Raw genomic sequence first — 24576 nt, forward strand, 5'->3', positions numbered from 1 at the left:
AACCTGCCACCTGACTGTATGGAGATCATCAAGGAGGCCAGGAGACCCACTACCAGAGCTTGCTATGCAGCTAAATGGAAGAGGTTTGTCATTTACTGCAACAACAATAACATTAACCCGCTAGACGCATCCATTCAAAACATAATCTGTTACCTCTTACACCTATACCGATGCAATCTGGCATACACCTCAATACGTATCCATTTAACCGCAATGGCAGCCTATCTCCAAAACAGGCAGCACCTCTCTTTATTCAGAGTGCCTGCCATCAAAGCCTTCTTGGAAGGACTTAAATGAGTAATTCCCCCAAGATACCCACCAGCACCGGTGTGGAACCTCAACTTGGTCATCACCAGACTGATGGGTCCACCCTTCGAACCTCTCCACTCATGTGAGATTCAATTCCTCACCTGGAAAGTAGCTTTCCTAGTAGTAATCACTTCGTTAAGAAGAGTTAGTGAACTCCAGGCACTAACCATTCAAGAGCCATTCATACAGGTTCACGCAAACAGGGTCGTACTACGTACCAACCCCAAATTTATGCCTAAAGTAATATCGCAGTTCCACATGAATCAAACTATTGAACTGCCTGTTTTCTTTCAAAATCCACAAAATGTCGCTAAGAGAATGCTCCATACACTAGATGTAAAGAGGGCCCTCATGTACTATATAGACAGAACTAAGGACTTTAGGAAGACAAAACAACTTTTCGTTGCCTTTTCTCCACAACACAAGGGCAACCCCATTTCCAAAGCAGGTATAGCCAGATGGATCGTTAAATGTATTCAAATTTGTTATCAAAAAGCAAAACGCACATTAACGATTCCCCCACGAGCCCACTCAACACGAAAGTTAGGGGCGTCCATGGCTTTCCTGGGAAACATTCCTTTACAGGAAATATGTAGAGCAGCCACATGGTCCACTATACATACATTTACCAAACACTACTGCGTAGATGTACATTCAAAACAGCAGGCAGCTGTAGGACAGGCTGTTCTCAAGACCCTTTTTCAGACTGCTGCAGCTGGCACGGGCAGCCGCCGCTAATAGGAGGTACTGCTATGTATTCTATGCACAGATATGAATTCAGCAGCCCACATGCCTCGAACTGAATATGCTACTTACCAGTATGCATCTGTTCTTGGCATGTAGGGCTGCTGACATTCATATCGCCCACCCTCCTCCCCGGCGCCTGTAGCAGCTGCAGCTCTCAGAATTACTGTATAGCATGGTCATCTCTTTCTGTATCTACTCCATCATTGCCACAATGGCGAAAAACAATCTAAGGATGGAGAAGATGCCCATGCGCACTGTGGTCCAGGGGAGGAGTCACCTAGCTCGTGATACTTCGAAGACTCTTCCAGGACAACAACGTGCAAACATCCGGACCCAACACTAGGCGGCGATCTATGCACAGCTATGAATGTCAGCAGCCCTACATGCCAAGAACAGATGCATACTGGTAAGTAGCATATTCAGCCCAAACCGGCGGTGCCTAACCAACCCTTAACTTCCCAACTTACCTCTCCAAGTGGTGGTCACACCCAGAAGTCCTTTGTCTCACTGCCTGCAGTGCTTTTGCAAACCGGAGGTTCTCCATAGAAAACAGGACGCCCGACGTCAAAACAGCACTCTGCACCCGGCCGCTCCAGTGTAGCTGAGGGTGCACCTTTTTGTGCTACTTTTTCCCCATTTGCCCTGACCTTAACCCTAGGACCTTTGCTCCTGCAGCCCTGTGGCCTGCTTGCCAGCAGCCACCATCCGGAGACCGCTATCCTCCATAGGATAACATTGGGCCTCAACACTCTGCACCCGGCCGCCCTAGTGCCGCTGAGGGTGCAACTGTGCATCACTGACCCTGGGGGACCCCGGAGTCTAACCCCTGAACCTTGACTCCCACAGTCGATTACTTACCTGCAAACCGATAACCTGGTTTTTCCTCCCTAGGATAACATTTACAATTTTCTTCCAAAAAGTGTCTGAGAAAGTGGCTCTGTATATACTGTTCCCAAATAGGTACAGGGTGTACAGAGTCCACAGTCCCAAAGGTTTGGCAGAGGCTAAAGTTGCATATAACCTTATTCTCTAAAGTGGTAGCTTGGTCGAGCAGTAAGGCAGTATCCGAGGACAGTGTAAAGCATTTGTTGCACACACTCAGCCAGCAAATGGTATCACACACTCAATAACTGAACTCTAGGCCAATCGTTTATATATAAAAAATGTTTTATTTTAGAACCAACAATAGGCATTAAAATATACAGATGATTTATATAAATACTTTTGCAATATGCAATTGACTTTTGTAGAAAGTTACAAGTGGTTTAAATAGGCAACACAATTCTAAACCCAAAAATGCATTGAGTTCAATGGAAGTTTCAAATTATTTGCCACAGATTACTTTTAGGATTACTTTTGGAATTCCAGGACTGGATCCTGGATTCAGTCCTGGGTCAATACTTGGAATCAAGTGATAAAAGTAGACTTCATTACTGTGATGATTTTTAGACAATATTTAGCTATTTTAAAAGTTGACACTTAAAAAATATTTCACAGAAAACAGTCAATGATTCCCTATGGCAGAAAATTCAAGTTACAGGTATAGTATGTTCTCATTACTTTTGTAATCCAGTACTGGGTGCCTAGACTCAGTACTGGGACCTTTATCCAAAACAGGTAAGTAATTACGTTTTCAGATATTATACGATTTTTAAACAATATTTAAAGGTTGCAGAAATTGACACTTAGAAGAAATTTCACTGAAAAAGAATCAATAATTTCCTATGGGAGGAAATTGGGTTACTGGTAAGTACAGCTGTAAGTATTTTTCTGAGTCCGTGCTGGGCACCAAATCCAGCACTGGGAGCTCACCTAAGAGCAGGTGAGTATTTTAGTTTTCATTACTCGGCTGATTTTTGGTGAATATTTTAAGTTTTGAAAAGTCCACACTTAGAAGAAATTTCAGGAAAAGCCAGTCAATGTTACCCTATGGGGGAAATTGAGATATCGGTTTAAAGCTAAGTACTCGACTGGCAGAGTTAAGGTTCTGGGCATAGACTCTGGCGTCTCCCAGGGTCAGGTAGGTACAGTTGGTTCACCCTCAGCGGCACAAGGGTGGCCAGGTGCAGAGAGAGTTGGGCCCAATGTTATCCTATGAGGGATAGGGGGGGCCTTGGTTGGTTTCTGCTGACTAGCAGGCCACGCGGCTGTGGGAGCTGGGCTCCTGGTCACTTACTCAGGGCAAGTGGGGAAGTAGCTAGGTGTAGAGGTTGCACTGCCGGGGCCACTCGGGCGGCTGGGTGCAGGGTGCTTTTGAGCCTTCGGGCACTCAATGGATTTCAATGGGAAATCTCCGGTTTAGAAAAAGACCAAGCTCGGGGACAAAGATTCTTCAGGTGCCACCACCACTTCGAGAGGTAAGTTGGGTAGTTGGAGGATAGGTAGGTACCCCGGGATTGGGCACAGGGGGCCACAGGGTGCCTAATCTTACCCTCTGTTGATCGCAGTTGGGGGGGGGGGGGGGGGGGCACCTGGTTCTGAGGCTGCAGGCTTCTTCAGGAGTGTCTTGGGAGGTCCTTGGGTGCCGGACTCGGGGTCAGTCGCCGTGGGGTCGTCCTCGTGCTCTTTGCTCACTCTGGCACGGGCCAGGCTTGGCGAGTGCAGTGTGTGCTGGGTTCGCGGTTCCGGGCTGCTGCCAGGGATTATAAGTAGATTTTGAGTAGAGCCTCTACTCATGGGAGTCCCAGGGGTTTAGAGTCAAAAGGTAGCCAGGTCCTCCGGGGTTTGTGAGGTTGCTGTCCACAAGAGATGCCGGGTTGGAGCAGGTTCGAGGGTCGACAGGCCGGTAGGGCTGGGGCCAAAGCAGTTGGTGGCTTCCTCTCCTTAGCAGCTGCAGGGCAGGTCTTCTTTCTTCTAGCTCTTCTACGGATTTTGGAATCTGGGGAAGGAAGGTTCAGGGTGCCCCTAAATACTAGATCTAGGGGCGTTACAGGTAGGTGAAGGGCAGGGACCAATGGGTCCCTGTCCTGGGGTGGGTACACCCCCCTGTCCTGCCTCTCCTGTGGGAGGGGGGCAGTAGCCTAGTCCTGTTTGAGCAGGGTTTCCCATCTTCAAGATGGCGAGAGCCCGGCGATGTGCTTCACCTCACCTCCCCCACCTGAGGGGTGGGGTTGGCAGGCTGGCACATCCCCTGTCCTTATTTGGGATTTCCGGCCAAGCTTCCCGCCAGAGTGGGGGTTGCAGTGGGCTGGGGAAGCTCAGAGGCGGCATGCCTTTGAAGCTTTCCCCTGCCCATCCTGGGGGAGGAAATTTAGCACCTCGCCCAGGATGTGCATTGTTGCAGACCCAGGAGAGCAGGGGCTCTCCTACCCAGGGGTCCAGCAACATGTCTGCTGTGTGGCAGCCTCAGAACAGACGTGGATTGTAGGTTAGGTTTCAGGGGGCATCTCTAAGATGCCCTGGGGTGCTTGGTACACTGAATCCCACACTGGCATCAGTGGGTTTAATGTGCTGAGAAGTTTGATACCAAACTTCTCAGTCTTCAGTGGTGCCATTATGGTGCTGTGGAGTTCGCTTTTGACAAGCTCCCAGCACCATATACTCTTAAATGGCAGCACTGCACTTAGTGCCCAGGAATGGACCTGGGTACTGTAGGGGCACAGGACTCCTGCTCCTGTGCCCACACCATTGGCATAGGGCACCCAGCTAGAGGGGTGGCTGATGCATGCCATGGCAGTGTATGTGGTGGGCATGGCACACAGGGATGTGTGCCACGTCGACTGTTTTGTCTTGTACCCAGACACTCAACCTGCTGTGTGTGTAAGGGTACAGGGCCTCTAAGGGTGGCACAATGAGTGCTGCAGCCCTTAGAGGCCATCCCTGGTCACAAGGCCATGGGTACCTAGGGTACCATTTACCAGGGGCTGACATGTGGCCAGGGTTTGCCAATTTGTTGTGTTTTAGGGAAGGAACATAGGCCCTGGGCACTTGATTGGCAGGAGTCCAGGGCACACTCAAAGTACATTCAGCAATTAAGATGGCACTTTCTCACAAGTCATTTCTCCTTTTCACCTAAACCAATCTGTAGAACTAATTGTATTCTTCTCGCAACCACAAACCGTTGCAGAAAGGGCTCTCCACACATTAGATGTAAAACGAGCCTTACTCTACTACATCGAGAGAACACAACCCTTTCGTAAGACCAAACAACTGTTTGTTTCCTTCTCACCACCACATAAAGTCAACCCCATCTCCAAATCTGGGATAGCTAGGTGGATGGTCAAATGCATTCAGATTTGCTACCACAAAGCAAAACTAACGCGATCTGTTCCCCCTAAAACCCCCTCTACACGTAAGATAGGGGCTTCCATGGCATTCTTAGGGAACATCCCCTTAGATGATATCTGCAAAGCAGCTACATGGTCAACACTGCACACTTTCACTAAACAGTATTGTGTAGATGTGCAGGCTAAGTAACAAGCTAGTGTGGGCCAGGCTGTACTCAAAACATTGTTTCAAACCACTGCAACACATACTGGTGGTCGCCGCTAGGGATGGGTTCTGCTATACAATCTATGCACAGTGTGTAGATCTGCAGCTCTACATGCCAAGAACAGATGCATACTGGTAAGTAGCATTTGCCATCTGGTAGAGACGATTCTAGCCGCAGATTCCTTCACGGCCCGCCCTTCCTCCCTTATTCTGCGAGGACCCTCGGGTTGGTCTTCGGTACTCGCATCCCGGTGGGGGGCTGTGTCTCCTGTGGGTGCCCTCCTTGTTCTTGACGGGTGGCTCCATCTGGGGGCGGTTCATTCCTCCTTGGTTCCTTGGAGGATGGGGTTCCGGTGCCCTGCTGCTCTGGCTTCTCCAGGTTTGGGGCGGATTGCTTTCTCTCCCTGTCCTCCTTCCATTGCTATACTCTGATAAGGGTCATTGGCCGTGTCTTGCCCTTGTCCCTTGTGGGTGGTTGCCCTCTGGGTTGGGGTGACTTGGAAGTTTGTCTGTCTTGGGACTTGTCCCATTCCCTGCTCAGGAAGGGGGGAGGGGGGGGGGGTTTACTCCGTGTGCCATGGCGCTTACGCATGTTCTTTGCCTCCAGGGCACAGGGATGGAAGGTTGTCTGTGCTGGCAGGGTGACTGCGCAGGTTTCTGCTTTTTCTTCTTTCCCTGCACTTGGGTTCTGAGGTGTTGGCACTACTCTGGTGGTGGTGTTAGTTAGTTTCTTTCCAATTTTTCTGCTCTTCGCACACTGTTCCCATGCTTCCAAAGTTTTTATCTGGTGGTTGCGTGTTGTGGTGCGGAAAAGTTCTCCGAAGAAAACTGACGTAGGTGCGCCGGGGTGGGTCTTATGTGACCTCGCTGACGACACCTGGGCGGAGTCACGTGATGTCGCCCCGCCCCCGTCGCGCAGGGATGCTGTGGCAAAAAAGTTTCCAGATCCAGTCTCACAGCTGGGGATCATTCTACGTGAAGGAATCTGCGACTAGAATCGTCTCTACCAGATGCATCGTTACCGAAGGAAGTAACTCGTACATTAAGGCTTACTATTCCTTGGCAAAGAAGGAGCCTTCAGTGGGACTGCGCGACCATCCCACCAGGGCAACGACAGCTACTACGCTTTGGGACAAGGAGTCTCCCCTCCAAGACATCTGTTAGGCAGCTACGTGGGCATTTCTGCACACGTTTAGAAGACACTACTGCCTGGACAGCCAAGTCCATAGAGACTGCTTCTTTGGCCTTCTGTTCTCCAGGACTTTTTGTTGTGTGAACTTGGTTCGTAGACCCGCCTCCTGAGTTGGTATTGCTGGGGTATCTATTCTAAGGTAAGGAATCTATAACTAATTGTCTCTTTCTGATGAACAAGTTATTCTGATGGATACATCTGCCAGTGGATTCCTCACTTTGTGAATATCCCCTGAGCCAGCATTCCATGGAACTTTTTTCCCCAGCTCTCTATGCCGACGTGGACGTCATAATACCTCTGCTCACGACTCCGAATGACGTCACCAAAGCCATAAGAGAGCCACGTCGGCGTGATGACGTCAGTTCCCTTTTTTCCGCACGGTCAACGCGTAACAGTTTTCCAGCACTCTCCTGCTACTTGGTAGTCTTGTAGTGGGTTACTGTTTCTGGATAAGCTACGTCTTAGACAAGAAAGTCAGGTTTTAAACCTTGTAGGGAATGTGGGGGCCTCATATCCGTGACTGACCCCCACGAGGATTGTTTGTGGTCTTTCTTCAGATCATGATGTGGAGGACTGCTCCAGCTGTAGAAAGATTAACCTTAAGGCCCTGAAGGAGAGTGAGGCGAAACTCATCATGGCCAAGGCGAAGAAAGAAAGGCCGGAGTCGTTGACTTCACACTCTTCGAAGTCGAAAAAACATCATAAGAAGAGGAAGCATAGCTCTCGACGTCGGAGTAAGGCTTCGTGGTCGCCGTCGAAGCAAGGAAGTTGTATCTCCATCTGCTTCCCCTTCTCGAATGTCTCCAGAGAAGTCACCTTCGCCGAAGCGGTCTCCGGCGCAGTCACCGGCGCCAGTGGAGTCTCCAGCTTCTGACGCCGAACCGGATCAGGAGGAAGAGCCTTCTCCAGTGCTGCTGAACCTGCGGCACCAGTTGAGGACACTCGGGTTCCTGGTACTCCTCGACCGGATCCAGGGTCAATCCCATACCCGCAGTTCCCGACTCCAGGTGCGGATTCAACGCATTTCCTCAATGCGATGTATTGGATTTTTCAAAGGGCTGCCTTCCCATCTGGCCCCGTGGGTCCTATGGCATACACTTTAGGAGTGCCGCAGCATTATGCTCAAGCTACTTTTATGCCCTTCTTGCTGATGGCTCCTTCATGGCAGTTCCCGGTGCTGTCTGGAGATCTATCTCGGCTTCGTCTGGATCGTTTGCCTTCTTCGGAGCCTCCCTCGATGCCGACTCATCTGCTCCACGCCCGGCGCCGTCGACTCCGCGTACGGCGCCACCGACGCTGGGTCCTCGGATCCGTTCTCGAAGAGAGGCCCAGAGGGTTTTGGAAGAGGAGCGTTATAGGGCGGAAGTGGAAGAAGGTGAGGTTGATGGATCTTCTGATGACTTTGAAGGCCTTCAGGATGCTAGCGGTCTTGATACTACTCCGGAGTGGGAGCATTCTTCTGCTAGGTCTTCACCAGCACAAGAATTGGCCCCTTATCATTCGGTCATCAAAAAGGCTGCAGAGTTGCTGGACTTAGTTACCCTCTGCTGAATATAAACCGAATCTTTTGACTGAAGTTCTGCATTCACCTTTGTCAATTGTAGAGCCTTTGTTACCTTTTAATGAGGCTATATTAGAGCCAGTGATGGAAGTTTGGCGCAAGCCTCTTTCTTCGCCTGCAGTATCCAGACAAGTGGCAAGGAGATACAGGGTGGCTCCGGGGGATCCAAGCTTTCTTTCTTCTCACCCTTCTCCAGAGAGCCTTGTGGTGCAAGCTTCATGCTCGAAGCAATCGTCGGGCGCCTTCCCTCAAACGCCAGCGGATAGCGATTCTAAGAAGACTGATCAAACAGCCAAAAAGTTATTTTCGTCTCGAAGCATGGTTCCTAAATCGACCAATGCCACTTGTTTATTGGGGCGCTATGTTCATGCACTGATGGACTCTATGAAGTTATTAGCCCCTAAGCTGCCAGAAGAAGAGAGCCTCTTTTATGGAGGTGGTCACGGACACTCAAGCTGCTGCAAGGCAGGTTATTCAGTCGGGTCTAGACACAGCTGATTCTGTGGCTAGAATTATGGGGTCTTCGATAGCCACTAGGAGGCAAGCTTGGCTTCGTTCTTCCGGATTTTCTGCGGATGTTCAGGCCACGTTAATTGACTTGCCTATTGATGGAGAGAAACTGTTTGGGGAGAAGGCCGATTCCGCCTTGTAAAGGTTTAAAGATAGCAGGGTTACTGCGAAGTCTTTCGGTGTACAGACTCCTGCTAAGGGATTTGGATTCAGAAAATTTAGACTATTTGGGAGGTCCTCATTTCGTACCTTCCGGCAACCTCAGCAGCAGCAAAATCCCCTCTATAGGTCGTATAGAGGTAGACAAAGGGGAAAGAGGTTCTGGCCGCAACCCATCTTCATCTTCTGCCTCCTCTGCTCCTAATGAAGCTTCAGGGAAGCAGCCCTAGATCCCCCATCCTAGATCATGTGAGACCTGTGGGGGGCTCGGGTGTCCCACTTTCTGCGAGGTTGGAAATCGGTCACGGCGGACCTTTTGGGTTTTGAACCTCGTGGAGAATGGGTACGCCCTTCCCTTTAGGGAGTTTCCTTCCCCTTACCCTCCTTGCCAAGGTTTTTGTTCAGAAGACCATCTGCTTCTTCTGCAGAAGGAGGTTCTTGCATTGCTTCAGAAAGGTGCGATAGAGGTGGTTCCAGAGCAGGAAAGGGGTCCGGGATGCTACTTCCTGTATTTCCTTATTCCCAAAAAGGGACGGCAGATTGCGTCCGATGCTGGACCTCAGAGGCTTGAATTTTTACCTGAAACAGGAGAAATTCAAGATACTGTCCCTTGCACAGGTTCTTCAAGCATTGCAGCAAGGAGACTGGATGTTGTCGATCGACTTGCAGGATGCGCATTTCCACATCCCAATCCTGAAGTCGCACAGGAAGTATCTCCGTTTTACGGTTGGGTCGCAACACTGCCAGTTTGCGGTCCTTCCGTTTGGTCTTACTACCGCACCTCGAGTCTTAACGAAGGTAATGGCAGTGGTGGCTGCTCATCTCAGGAGGTCGGGGGATTCCATTGTTCCCCCTACCTGGACGACTGGCTTCTGAAAGCAGAGTCCCCAGAGATGGTGCAACATCTGCAGGTAACATCTCAGCTGTTATTCGACTTGGGTTTTTCGATCAATGTGCCCAAATCTCACCTGGTGCCCTCTCAACGCAACCTGTTCATAGGGGCGGTACTGGACACTACTGTGTCGAGCATTTCCTCCTCAAAGAATTCTCGACATTCAGGAGATGATCCCTTTATTCCACAATGGAGCGGTTGTCCAGTCCTGAAGGTCCTTCGTCCGCTCGGTCTGTTTGCCTCCTGCATTCTGTTGGTCAACCATGCACGCTGGCGCATGAGGGCACTCCAGTGGTGCCTCCGCAGGCAGTGGTATCGGCACAACGGAGATCTCAGGGAGTCAATCAAGATCTCCAGAGAAGCTGCAGCGGATCTTTCATGGTGGAGCGTGGGGGGCTATCTGTCTCAAGGAAAGCCCTTTCATCTTCCTCCATCGGTGGCCACAGTAATAACGGATGCCTCCACCCTGGGGTGGGGTGCTCATCTGGGGGATCTGGAGATCAAGGGTCTTTGGTCTCCAGAGGAAAGGTTGCTTCACATCAACCTTCTGGAATTACAGGCTGTACGTTTAGCGCTCAAGGCCTTTCTCCCTTCCCTTCGCGGTCCGTCGGTTCAAGTCCTGACGGACAACACTACCGCAGTGTGGTATGTCAACAAGCAGGGAGGAGTAGGGTTGTATTGTCTCTGCAGGGAAGCGTTACGGCTCTGGTCCTGGGCTCAGGATCATTGGATTTGCTTGATGGCGAAGCATCTGGCCGGGGCGCTGAACATACGTGCGGACAGTCGGTCGTCAGTTCTCAGCCGACCACGTGTGGAGGCTTCATCCGGAGGTGGTTCGTCACGTCTTTCGGACGTGGGGGTCTCCTCGGATAGATCTATTTGCCACCCGCGAGAACGCGCATTGCCCGTCATTCTGCAGTCTCCAGTTTCCGATGCAGGGGGCGTTGGGTGACGCATTTCAGTTTAGTTGGCGCTCACAACTCATTTACGCGTTTCCTCCCATACCCTTCATTCCTCAGGTTCTGAGGAAGATTCGCCAAGACCAGGCCCAAGTTATTTTGGTCGCTCCGGATTGGCCAAGAAGGGTGTGGTACACAGATCTGCTTCACCTCTCATAACACCCTCGCTCCGTCTCTCTCTCAGGGCAGACCTCCTCTCGCAGTCGGAGGGGCAGGTTCTTCACCCCCACCTCCAGAGCCTGCACCTTCATGCCTGGAGATTGAACGGGGCAACCTGAGTTCCTTCTCTCTCCCGCCTGATGTGGTGGATGTTATTTTAACGGCCAGGCGACACTCCACTAAGTCCATTTACTCATGTAGGTGGTCTAAGTTTGTTAAATGGTGTGGAGAGAGATCCATTGACCCTTTAAAAGCCCATCTTTCTAATGTGCTTCAGTTTGCTCTTTCCTTGGCTCAGCAGGGCTGTGCTGTGGCCACGGTCAAAGGCTATCTATCGGCCTTATCGGCTTTTCTAGATCTTCCAGATCAGCCGTCTTTATTTAAATCTCCTATTGTACTAAGATTTATCAAAGGCCTTACAAACAGGTTTCCACCTACTCCTTTTGTAATGCCACAGTGGGACCTTTATCTTGTCTTAACTTTCTTGATGGGGTCCCTGTTTGAGCCTCTTCATAGCTGTCCTCTGAGGCTTTTGTCCTTTAAGACGGTCTTTCTTGTAGCCATAACCTCGGCAAGGAGGGTGAGTGAGCTTCAAGCTTAGTTCTAAACCCCCGTTTTTAACCTTACCTGCTGAAAGGATGGTTCTTAGGACCAGGGCGGCTTTCCTACCTAAGGTAGTTACTCCCTTTCATCTGGGGCAGTCTGTTACTCTCCCTGTGTTTTATCCGCCTCCTCATCCTTCCAAGGAGGAGGAAAGACTTCACCGACTGGACCCAAAAAGAGCTGTGAGCTTTTACTTGGACAGAACGAAAGACTTTCGTTTGGACGATCAGTTCTTCGTGGGCTATGTTGGACATTCTAAAGGAAAAGCTGTGCACAAGCGTACTCTGTCCAGATGGATCATCCTAGCCATCAAGATCTGCTACGCCCTTGCTGGTAAGGTTCCACCTGAGGGTATTAGAGCTCATTCAACTAGAGCTAAATCTTCTACTTCTGCTTTGGCCAGGGGTGTTCCTGTGGCAGACATTTGTAAAGCCGCGACTTGGGCCTCCCTCCATACTTTCGCAAAGTATTATTGCTTGGACTCTGAGATGAGGAGGGAGGGCCCCTTTGCGCGCTCTGTCTTGCAAGACTTTCTTGTATAGGAAGGTGGACACCCTCCTCCGGGAGTGGGGACTGCTGTGGGAATCTGTTCACAAGGTGAGGAATCCACTGGCAGATGTATCCATCAGAAGAACAAGTTACTTACCTTCGGTAACGCTTTTTCTGGTGGATACAGTATCTGCCTGTGGATTCCTCACTGGCCCATCCGCCTCCCCGTTGTCCACCTTTGTATACCTTAAAGGTTGTCTTGTTTGACGTGTTTTACATAGTGTCTTCTTTCTATCTGGTACACTTATAGGCAATGCTTATGTTCCTTAGCTTTCCTTTTTGTACATGTACTGTGTATATTTGTTCGAATGTTGGCTACTGTGTATACTTTGAATCTGTTGTCGGTCCACCTGTTCGCCTCGGAGGCACGGAAAAAATGGGTGGAACTGACATCATGCTGACGTGGCTCTTAAGGCTCCGGTGATGTCATGGAGTCACGAGCGGAGCAGAGGTATTATGACGTTGGCGTAGAGCTGGGGGAAAAAAGTTTCGTGGAATGCTGACGCAGGGGATATTCACAAGGTGAGGAATCCACAGGCAGATACTGTATCCACCAGAAAAAGCGTTACCGAAGGTAAGTAACTTGTTCTTTACCTCCGGTAACAATAGATCTGTAGGAGACCTAGATTAGTTAGAGATTCATTACCGTCCCACCCATCCTCCAAGGTTCTGTGAACTGACTTCTATGGTCCGGGAATGCCTTTTAAGGCCCTAGATTTATGCACCAGTGTTCAGTGTCTTGCATGGCTCTGCGCTTCTAGCGTGAAATGTTGTGTAAAAGACGTCCGCAAGCGAGGGCGGCGTCTAAGTAGCTACCACAACGTCATCCCGGTGACCACAATGCCAACGACTAATGCGGAGCCGACCAACTCCAACTTTCGACGTGCAGGGGTACTGCTGTCAAATAATTCTCCGTATCCAGTCTGACGCCTGGGTTAATTCTAAGGTAAGGAATCTATAACTATAACTCTTACAGATATATCGTTCCCAAAGGTAAGTAACTTGTTCTATGCCCATGTAGCAAAAAGGATCAGTCTCCCACCACAGGCCAAGGACCATGTCCAATCAAATCGCCAGGGACGTCTTGGGAGCTCCAAGGTATAATAATGGGTCATCTGCCTAGAGGGATATAAGGTGTCAAGTGTGACCTAGCTCTATTCCCAGTCTTTTTAGCTAACTTAAACATTTTCTCCTCTGTGTTAAGGGTTTTCACCCTCCAAGACAAAAGGTTTTAAATCCTGTAGGGACTGTTGCAAGGAGATCTGAGACAGATCCCTACCAGGTATACCTGGGTTGTCCGGGTCGGACCTCAACTCCAAGATCTGAGGAGCATGCATCCATGAATCCCAAGTCCATCAGGGAGCCAAGCACAAAAAAGACTTGTCATGAGCGTTCTAAGGCCTAGTCTCATTCCCAGAGCGGCTCATAGGGCTGCTGTTAATCACGTGCAAAGTAGTCTGATAAGCTCAAGAAGCCGAACTTAGTTCCACCCTCCCTCCACCCCCCCCCCCCATTCGCTTTACCCTGACAATGCTCAGACAGTGCCAACCGTCATGTTAGCGCTCTCGAAGTCAGCAGACTTGAGAACCAATTCCACAGCTGGTCTCTTCACAGGCTGAATTTCAGGACATATCGCCATTTCAACAAATTCTGTGCAGCTATGCTCTGGCTCTTTGACTCCCTTTTGTGCGCCTTGAGGCCCCACACTGTCGAGAGGCTCTTCTTTTGGGGCACCACCAGTGGGTTTGCCCTCTGCACCAGCTGGACCCTCCGAGCCCATTCCAACGCTGCACTTTGTGCCTATGCTGACTTCGGGCTCCAACTGTATTTGGAGACTTAACATCTCCTTCCGTGGGGTTGGTCCTGATTTATCCTCTCAGATGTTGAGTCTATGCAGGGCTGAATCCACTAACGTTGTGCCTGATTCCGACTGAGGTGCTTCTGCTTGTACTTCAACCTCCACAAGGCAGGCACCATTCCTTACATTCACTTTTTGGCATGGATTCGGATAACTGCGAAAAGAATGGACCAACTCGCTGAACCCTATACAGAGACTTGCAAGAGGGCACTTCGCTGTAGACCTAGCTAAACTACACCTCCTGCCCAGCCACAGAAGAATCTGCCTCGTAAGCTATGCTCATGCATAGGTTGGCCAAAATCCTCGATTTCCAGCTCCCCACCATGGAGGTGAAAACAAATATTCTTACAGAAACTCTCCAGCATGGTCAGACCACCTATGTGCCCCTTCTGTCCTTCAGTGAGGCCCTCACAGATGTTCTTCTTGGGTTCTGGGCCAGGCCTTGCACTGATCCTCCAGTCAACTGGCAGATTGCTCAGCACCATCGCCCTGCTCCTGGCAACTTTTTTTTTTTTGTTCGGCTTCGCACCCTTCTCTAGAGAGCCTTGTGGTGCCGACTTCTACTAGCTGGTCCTTACCTAATAACTTCCCAACCACTCCTTCCAATAAGGAATCTATACCCGTAGAGACCTTTTGAGAAGCATCTCTTTTCCTCTGCCAGTTGGTTGGTATCCGAGTTGGCAAGAGGTTATATCAGATGAGTGGATCTTGCAAATTGTCAGAAAAGGTTCGCCCTTTCATTTCTTCCCAGCTGCACCTTCCGCCACCTACCCAACATCTGTCCAAGCACAATCTGTCCATTTTGCAGCAGGAAGTGCTAGCCCTTTTGGCCTGGGCCAGAAGCAGGGTGTGCTCGCTGTTCTACTTTCTGATCCCCAAGAAGAACGGAGGCCTCTGGCCGATTCTAGACTAGGCAGTAGTTGACCACCTTCATACTACTTCAAACCTCCTGTCCTCTTTGGGGTTCACTATAAATGTGCTTTAGAAACCGGACTCGTTTTGCACCTACACCCCTGGAGCGGAGAGTCCAGGAAATTGGGCTATGATCCTGATGTTTTAGCCTATGCCCTGGATCTCTGTGAGGATGACTGAGGCAGCTGAGACTTATGGACTCTAACATCCTGCTGGTCAAGCATATCCGGTGGCAAATACAGGCACTGCAGTGTTTTCTCAAGTCCTAGTGGGCACAGCAACAGGGAGATTCATTTGCAGCACTAGTGCAGCTTTATGCACCTGAGCCTGCACAAGCTACATCTCCATGCTTGGTGATTGAGCAGCGACAGTTGAGTTCCTTTGACCTTTACTCTAAGTCACTGTCATCCCAATGACCGGAGTATACAGATTTGGTTGAAAAATGCTGGCTGCCAAGATAAGTTTGTGTTCTGTTGAGCTTCCAAAGAGATTGACCCATTCCGTTCCAAGCTCTCTGAAGTTTTGTGGTTTGTGTCCTTAGCCCAGCAAGGAATTACTTTGGACACTGTCAAAGGGTCTCTTTTCAGCTCTTTTGAACAGGGAGGGCTGGTTCAACCGTAAAAAGGCAAAATCACCAGTTGTGATGCGTTTCCTCAAGTGGTTACAATATATTTACCCATTCTCTGTATGTTCTGCCCAAATAGGATTTAAATTTAGCCCCCCACTTCTCGTGTGCACCCTTTGAGACTCTACACTGTTGCTTCCTCAGGCTCCTTACCTTCAAGACAATCTCTCTTGTCGCCATAAAGTTAGCTTGGCAGGTAAGGGATTTAGTCAGTCGGTCAACACAGCCTACACCACCTTCTACCCCAACAAGTTGGTTCTGTAAACTGTCTCCCCTTCCTCCCGATGGTTGATTACTTTGCTTTCCTGGCATTCATCTGAAAGAAACACGTTAGATTCCTCACCTTAGAATATCCCCAGGCGTCAGGCTGGATCCGGAAAGATATTTGTAGCAATACCCCTTGCTCGTCGCTAGGCATAGTCTGCGGCTCTGCGTCCGTCGTCGGCGTCGTGCGCCGGAATGACGTCGTCGTACTTAGACGCCGCCCTCGCGCGCTGACGTCAGTTCTTCTTTTTTCCGCGCCAGTAAGCGCCGATCCGGGAAGAGCTTACCCCTAGTCATTTTTTGACTACCTTTTTGACTCTTTTTGGTCTATTGACTCGACTCTGGTGCCAGTAGGATGCCTGGTTTTAAAGCCTGTGACGCCTGTCATCGCCTGATGTCGGTGACGGATCACCATCGCCGGTGCCTTTACTGCCTTGGGGCCGACCACGACGCGGAGTCGTGCCCCGACTGTCAGGCCTTGAAATCGAAAGCTAGGCGGGAGCGGTCCCGTAAGCTTCTCGAGCTTCGGCACTCGGCTCTGCGCCGCTCTCGGTCCAGGATCGCAGAGCCACAGCCACACCCATCGTCATCGCTGTTCGGGTAAGTCGAAGCACTCCAGGAAGTCCAAGAGACGACATCGCACTTCGGACTCCCCCCGCCGCGCGACTCGGCCGAGGGTGGTCAATCCCCCCCCCCCCCCCCCCCCCCCCCGACTCGGCCGAGGGTGGTCAACCCCCCCACCCCCACCCCCCCACGCGGCTCGGTCGGAGCCACGTCTGGCCCCATACCCGCCGCTCCCTGGGACTGACGCGACTCCGGCGGAGGTCAGTGCCTTCCTCTCAGCCATGAGGGGCCTGGCTCCGCCGTCGACGCCTGTAGGCGCGCTTTCGGGCCCCGCAGGTTCGACTGGGCGACCGCGCGTGCCGGCTCCGGCCCAGACGCCGCAGGTCCCCGAGGGATCCAGGCCTGGATCTCGGTCGGTGCCAGTCAACCTCACGACGCCTCCTCCGCCGGCGCAGGCACCGGTTCCACCTCAGACGCCGTCCCCGGACGACGTCGTTCCCCAGTTTAGTCCGGGTCTGGCGCCGATTGGTGAACACTTCATCTACTGCCCGGCTCCGATCGTTCCTCCTGTTTATCGGGAATCGGATGACGAGGGCGACTGGGAGGGGTAAGATGACTCTATGGCCGCTCAGGCCCAACTTTCTCAGGACTGGGCAGAGGAATTGGGGGATGCCAGCGGTCTGGATACCTCCCCGGACGCTAGTTTCATCTCTCCTCCGATTGTGGCCTCGGAGGAGGGTGCAGCCTTCTCAGTGGTGCTGCGCAAGGCGGCCGAAGCCCTAGGGCTGGAGTTGCCTGCTGTGGCCGTGAGGTCCTTCAACCGACAGCAAGCTCCACTGAGCCTCTGCTGCAGTTTAATGAGGCCCTCATTGACGTTCTGCAGGGCACTTGGTCCAAGCCCTCCACAGTCCCTCCTGTGGACAGGAACGTTACCCGGCGCCACCGCCCTGCTCCGGGCGACCCCAGTTTCCTCTCCCAACACCCCACCCCCGAGAGTCTGGTTATCCAGGCCTCAACCTCCCAATCCTCCTTCCCGTCCGCTCCTCCGGATCGGGAATCCAAGAGGTTGGAGCAGTTTGACAAACTGTTCTCGTCCCTGAGTTTGGGACTGTTTCTTAAATACCGCTTGCCTTTTGGACCGTTATTCCCACTCTCTGTGGGATACGGTGGAGGACGTGCTGCCCTTGTGTCCGGTGAAGGCCCGGACACGACTCACTCAAGCTCTTGCTGACGGTCGAGATGCAGCACGGCATGCCATACGGTGTGGACTTGACACCACGGACTCGCTGGGTCGGGCGATTTCCACCACGGTGGCGCTTCGGCGTCACGCCTGGCTGAGGTCCACGTCCTTTTCGGGGGATGTCCAGAGTTCCCTCATGGACATGCACTTTGATGGCACTCGCCTTTTTGGTGAGAAGGCGGACAGTGCGCTGGCTCGGTTCAAGGACTCCCGGGCCACGGCCAAGTCCTTGGGTCTTACGGCCCCACGGCCGCAAAACTTCCGCCTTTCGTCCCAAGGAAGGGGCGCCTCCTCGCGTCTGCCCAGCCACCGGCTGCAGAACCAACCTGCACGCGGACGTGGATTCCGCCGAGGCGGTACTGGAGGTCAACGTGCCGGTCAGTCCACATCCACCCCGGCAGCATCCGCCTCAAAGCCCTCCTAGTCCGAGCTTTCAGGCCCATTTAACGCCAGTGGGCGGCAGTTCGCCATCACCTGCTCCACTGGCGTTCCATCACGTCGGACAGGTGGGTGCTGCAAATCGTCCGAAGGTGCTACTCCCTTCCCTTCGAGACGACCCCTCCAGCCATGCCACCGCTGAACCACCGTATGTCGGGGGATCATTTGCATCTTCTACAAGAGGAAGTTTCGGCCCTCTTGGCCAAAGAGGCCGTCAAGCGCGTTCCTGGTCCAGAAGTAGGTCGTGGTTGTTATTCCCACTACTTTTTGGTTCCCAAGAAGGGCAAATGGGGCCTACGCCCGATCTTGGACCTCAGGAGCGTCAACGCCTTCCTCCGGAAGGACCGGTTCAAGATGCTCACTTTAGCTCAGGTTCTGCCTGCCCTGGAGACTGGATGGTAGCGTTGGACTTGCAGGACGCCTATTTTCACATCCCCGTCCTGCCGGCCCACCGGCATTGCCTGCGGTTCACGGTGGGTCAGGAGCACTTTCAGTTCACCGTGCTCCCCTTCGGCCTCACCAGTGCCCCTCGGGTGTTCACGAAAGTGATGGCGGTGGTCACAGCTCATCTGCGCAGATCAGGGGTTCCAGTCTTCCCCTATCTCGACGACTGGCTGTTGAAGGCGGGCTCGCCCCAGCAAGTCGTCTCCCACCTCCAGACTACGGCCGACCTGCACTCGCTGGGGTTCTCCATCAATGTGCCGAAGTCGCACCTGAGTCCCTCCCAGAAGCTCCTTTTCATTGGAGCGGTTCTCGATTCGGCGCGGTTTCGGGTCTATCCGCCGGAACAGCGGGTCCGGGACATTCAGGCCCTGATTTCCATCTTCCGGGCTCTGTCCTGGGTTTCGGTCAGGTTGGTGCTGCGGCTTCTGGGGCTGATGGCATCCGGCATCCTGTTGGTACCGCACGCCAGGTGGCGGATGCGGGCTCTGCAGTGGGTCCTGAAGTTTCAGTGGGCCCAGCATCGAGGCAACCTGTCGGACCATGTCCTGATCTCGGAGGGCACTGCGAACCAGCTGCAGTGGTGGCTCACGAATCGCGATTGGGTCAGCGGCAGATCCCTCTCCCTACCCCAACCGGAGCATGTTGTAGTGACGGATGCGTCCCTTCTGGGATGGGGGGGCCATGTGGGAGAGGCGGAGATCAGAGGACTCTGGTCTCCGGCGGAGACTCTGCTCCATATCAACCTATTGGAGTTGAGGGCGATCCGACTTGCACTGAAAGCCTTCCTTCCCTCTGTCTGGGGAAGTGTCGTGCAGGTGTTCAGACAGCACCACCGCCATGTGGTATTGCAACAAACAGGGCGGGGTGGGGTCGTGGACCCTTTGTCAGAAGGCTATGCGCCTCTGGACATGGCTGAAACATCAGGGCATCACCCTGGTGGTTCAACATCTGGCGGGGTCTCTGAACGCCAGAGCAGACAAACTCAGCCGCCTGTGCATGATGGATCACGAATGGCTTCTGAACTCAGACGTGGCGCAAGGTCTCTTTCTGCAGTGGGGAGAGCCTTGGTTAGATCTATTCGCCACCGAAGAGAACGCGCAATGTCAGCAGCTCTGCGCGTTGGAATTTCCAAGGCGGCACTCGCTCGGAGACGCTTTTCGTCGCGAGTGGAGTTGCGGTCTGTTGTACGCCTTTCTGCCTATACCGCTTCTGCCCAGAGTGCTGAAGATCAGGCGCGACTGGGCCCAAGTCATCTTGGTGGCTCCGGATTTGGCACGAAGGTACTGGTATCCCGAGCTACTCAGTATGTCCATCGATCCCCCGATACGACTGCCTCTTCAGGAGGACCTTCTGTCGCAGCAGCAGGGGACGGTCCTCCACCCGAACCTGTCCAGCCTCCACCTCCATGCGTGGAGATTGAGCGGCGGCAGTTGATGCCATTTGACTTGCCTCCTGAAGTCTGTGATGTCATTCTGGCAGCCAGGCGTCCCTCCACAGAGACTGTATACGCCTGCTGGTGGAACAAATTTGTGGCATGGTGCACAGCAAAGGCTGTGGATCCCCTTTCTGCCCCTCTTTCTGAGGTTCTCCTCTTTCTTCTTTCTTTGGCCCAGCAGGGCTCTGCTCTGGGCACCTTGAAGGGTTATCTTGCTGCAATCTCTGCTTTCTTAAGGCTTCCTGATCAGCCTTCTCTTTTCAAGTCCCCTGTTGTCTCCTGTTCCATTCGTAATGCCTCAGTGGGACTTGAACCTTGTTCTTACTTTTCTGATGTGTGCTCCCTTTGAGCCCCTTCACAACTGTCCACTTCGTCTACTGACTCTGAAAACTGCCTTCCTGGTGGCTATCACCTCCGCTAGGCGGGTGAGTGAGCTCCAGGCTCTTTCAGCAAAGCCTCCCTTCCTTTCGGTTCATCCGGATAAGGTTGTCCTCCGGATCCGTCCTTCTTTCCTTCCTAAAGTCGTGACTCCCTTTCACATCGGGTAATCTGTCACGCTGCCCACCTTCTCTCCGCCTCCGCATCCTTCAAAAGATGAAGAGAGGCTCCACCGTCTGGACCCAAAACGTGCGCTGTCATTTTATTTGGCCCGCACAAACCAGTTCCGGGTGGACGACAAACTTTTTGTTGGATATGTAGGTGCGAAGAAGGGTAAAGCTGTGCACAAGCGGACCATCTCGCGATGGGTCGTGTTGTGTATTAAACTCTGCTATTCTATGGCGAAAAAAGTCCCTCCTGTTGGGCTGCGAGCCCATTCCACCCGGGCCACAGCGGCGACAACTGCCCTTGGACGGGGAGTCCCCTTGCAGGACATCTGTCAGGCGGCGACGTGGGCTTCGCTGCACACGTTCGCCAAGCACTATTGCTTGGACAGCCAAGTCCGGAGAGATGTCCACTTTGGCCGTTCTGTTCTCCAGGACTTTCCGGTGTGATCTTGGTTCGCAGGCCCACCTCCGGGGTTGGTATTGCTGGGTTATCTATTCTAAGGTGAGGAAACTAACTAACGTGTTTCTTTCAGATGAACAAGTTACTTACCTTTGGTAACAATGTATCTGTAAGAAACATTAGTTAGTTAGATTCCTCACCGACCCACCCAGCCTCCCCGTTCTGCGAACCGACATCTAGGGTTAAGGTTCTCCCTTTCAGGGCCCTAGATTTTTTGGCACCAGTGTCGGTCTCTTGCATGGCTCAGCGTCCCTGGCGCGGAAAGCTATGTATAAGAACTGACGTCAGCGCGCGAGGGCGGCGTCTAAGTACTCAGTCGTCGGCGTCGTGCGCCGGAATGACGTCTGACGCGGAGCCGCAGACGATGCCTAGCGACGCGCAAGGGGTATTGCTACAAAAATCTTTCCGGATCCAGCCTGACGCCTGGGGATATTCTAAGGTGAGGAATCTAACTAACTAATGTTTCTTACAGTTACATCGTTACCGAAGGTAAGTAACTTTTTCTTTAATCCTACTCACCGCTCTGAGGAAGAGACTCCAGTGGCTCTCGGCTTCTATGCTGATTGTACCAGAGAAAACTGAGTGGGCGATCTGCTCTTGCTCAGATTCACTGGACCAAAGGGCTGTGCAAAAACAGGAGTCCCTCGCTGGATTGTACTCTGCATTAAGACCTGCTACACATTTGCAAAAAATAAGCCCTGACAGGGTTGTGAGCTCAGTCTACAAGAGCTACCACTATGTTAGCATGCAGGGTACCGGTCTTGGACATTTTCCAAGCGGTTATGTGGGTTTCACGGAATACATTCATGAAACAGTTGTTTGGATAACCAGATACTTCAAGGTGAGCATCTTGCCTCTTCCTTCCTGCGGACTTTTTGGTTGGAGCCAGTTCAAAGACCCACTACTTGGGAGGCTCTACTTTGGTATTTTTTCAAAAGATGAAGTCTATCAGTAGAATGTTACTTACCTTTGGTAACGCTCTTTCTGCCAAACTATCTTTGGCATGCCTGACACTACTTCCTTCACGCCTCAAATAACTTTCACACAAAATAGATTTTGTATTTCAACGTTAAGTGCTTAGCTGATTTACTCATTTAAGTTTGAGTTTGGGAGTGAGAGCTGTTCTTCCAAGCATAAATAATATGTTTGGTTAGAAGTCTCTATCTAAAGAACAAGATACTTACCTTCGGTAATGCTCTTTCTGGTAGCCCCTCTAACCATAGATTCTTCACCATCTCTCCCATCCTTCCTGTTCTGTGAACAGGACTAGTTTCCACCAAGGTCCCAAATTATATTTCTGCACACTCTTCTCAACCATTCTGATTTAAGCTTCTTATCTGTGGGCACGGGCAAGTCAGAGTGCAACTGATGCCAGTATACATAGTTGGCACTGTATAGACCCACGCACGTCACTTCTAACACGGAACAGTGTTGACCCAAAGCAGGTGATGCCAGCTGTTGGCACACTAGGGTATTGCTGAAGATTTTTGGGATCCAGTGTGATGCCTGGGGGAACATTCAAACGGTGAGCAATATGCGGGTAGAGTGTCTACCAGGAAGAGTGTTACTAAAGGAAATTCATTTGTTCAATACTTCTAGAATTGTGACTGATGGCCTTGGTTTGATATCTGAGGGTAAGTCTGGTGGCATGCTGGAGTGTTTTTTATATTTACTAAGTTGTGTACACCTGTGGCAGTATTATCACAGCATTTGAATAGTTCTCATCAGCCTACAAAACTCAGATGTGAGGTAAGCATTTACACTAGGTCCTTGAGTTGCTCGTATTTAACCGCCAGGCGTCTGGGAGGTGGAATAACAATGTCTCTTGCAGTGGTGCACTTAGTCTTTCTTGCTTCACCAGCTAATGGCATTCAATTGTAATTCACATCTTAGTAATAGAGAATAAAATGTGAGGGAGTTTTTTTTTTTTTAAAGTACGGTCAGAACGAAGTTGGATTTCCTTTTTTCCTCCGCATTATTAGTGGGTTATTTCTTTTATCAGAATCAAGAAAGTCAAACGGATTTCAGTACTGTATAGTTGACATGCTGTACGCTCAGTTTAACTAAATGTGCTGTACAAAATGTTTGGTTGGAGGTTTATGAAATGTCGTTTTTTTTCTTCCCCTAGGGTTCTGGGGGATTGTGGACAGAATGCATATCACAACTGGATACAACACAGCTGAAGGCTTTACAGGACCTCCTTTGCATTGCATGAAGAGCCTTAATATCAGTACAAGATATCTAAGATAACTAACTCAATAAATCATACCCCTCTCGTTTAGGTTTCTTTGTTTCTTTTTTGAGCAAAAGAATTGTAATGTTTGTAGGCCATTCTTATGCAGACCACAAGTTGTCCGTAGCAAGAAGCAAATGAATTTTAAAGACTCGTGTTTAGGACTAAAGTTCATTGTAAAGCCCTACAAACCACGCAGAGTATTTTTTTAAAATAAGTAATTCCCAGTATGACCTAAATGAGGACAGAGTGGAAATTATGTCATTTGACAAAGCTAGAAGTTCCTAAGAAGTGATGTGCGTTGTAGCAGAAAATCATATTGGTACATCTGGTGTTAAATGCATTCAATGGAGTGTGAATACTTTGATGGTAGAAATAGACTTTCTACCCAGCAAAATATTAAATCCAAAGTTAAAGTGAAGTTAAGGAAATAAACCTGAAGATTTCCTATTGATGTCACATTTAGTTCTTTTTTGCAAAGGGCTTGTGTAGTGACTCAATGTGGAAAGCAATTCAGCTTCCAGTTCTTGAATGTGAAGTGTCTTTGGCATGTCTGACTATGTCCTTCACCCCTCAATAAATAACGTTGAATTACAAAATGAATTTTGTGTGAAAGTTATGTGCATTTCTGATTTACTCATTTAAGTTTGATGCTCACAATTAATGTTGGGAGTCCTTCTTCCAAGCAGGAAGAATTTGTTAGCACCAAGATGTTAAATTAATTTTAAGTTTGGGGTCTTTGATGAATGTTGTCCACGTTCCCTTACACTGTATTAGCAGTATTTATCTTTACACCCATTTTTGTTTTAAACTTGTTCAGTTAGTTGAGCTCTTTATTTCAGTGGCATCTACATTTAATACTAAAGTCACACATCTAAGTGTGTAAAAGCTGCATTGCGAAGGAGATTCAGGGCTATGAACTATTGACATTTTCTTTGAATTGTATTAGCATTCTCATTTACATAGTTCCAGAGATTTTGCGAGCGTACTGTGATGTCTGTACGTTTGGGAGTCCATTTTATAATTTCCAACATTCAGTTTTCAAATGTGAGTTATTTACATTCAGTATTTGTTAAACTTTTCCTGCTGGTGACCCACTTGTAAATCAAGCCTGTAGCAACTTTCTTTCAAAAACCTCAACATTTTAATGTTCCGTAGTTTGCGCTCAAACTGATAAAGCAGTCGGGTTGTTTTTGTTTGCCACGGAAAACAATTGGCTTCAAAATGTTTTTAATGAACTGATTTGCAGTGTTATATGGAACAATTTTATGTAGACATTTTGCTCATCGAAATTTGACCACTGGTTTAAGTTTAATTTTTTTTAATTTAACAAGTAGACTGTGTACAGCTCTTGAATGTTTTATTGTCATTCAAAATAACAGGCATCTATCATATTACATTTTTTGTATTTAAAATAAATATTTTCACATGTCAAACTTTTAATTCATGATGGGCTTCATTATCTACCTTACTGTGAAAGTCCTCTA

At 50.4% G+C, this 24576-nt stretch overlaps 1 protein-coding gene across 1 annotated transcript in view; it reads left to right on the plus strand.

The window, feature by feature from the left end:
* The window catches only part of IPO5 (importin 5), a 614356-nt gene extending 590668 nt beyond the window's left edge, over positions 1–23688 (plus strand). Inside the window, exon 26 of the mRNA XM_085622105.1 lies at positions 22985–23688. Within this exon, the coding sequence (XP_085478231.1) occupies positions 22985–23071 (87 nt within the window). The 3' untranslated portion in view covers positions 23072–23688. The remainder of the gene's footprint in view (positions 1–22984) is intronic.
* Positions 23689–24576: the final 888 nt, after the last annotated feature.

The sequence above is a fragment of the Triturus cristatus genome, chromosome 8 (genome assembly GCF_964204655.1).
Source record: "Triturus cristatus chromosome 8, aTriCri1.1, whole genome shotgun sequence".
In the NCBI taxonomy this organism is placed as follows: domain Eukaryota; kingdom Metazoa; phylum Chordata; class Amphibia; order Caudata; family Salamandridae; genus Triturus; species Triturus cristatus.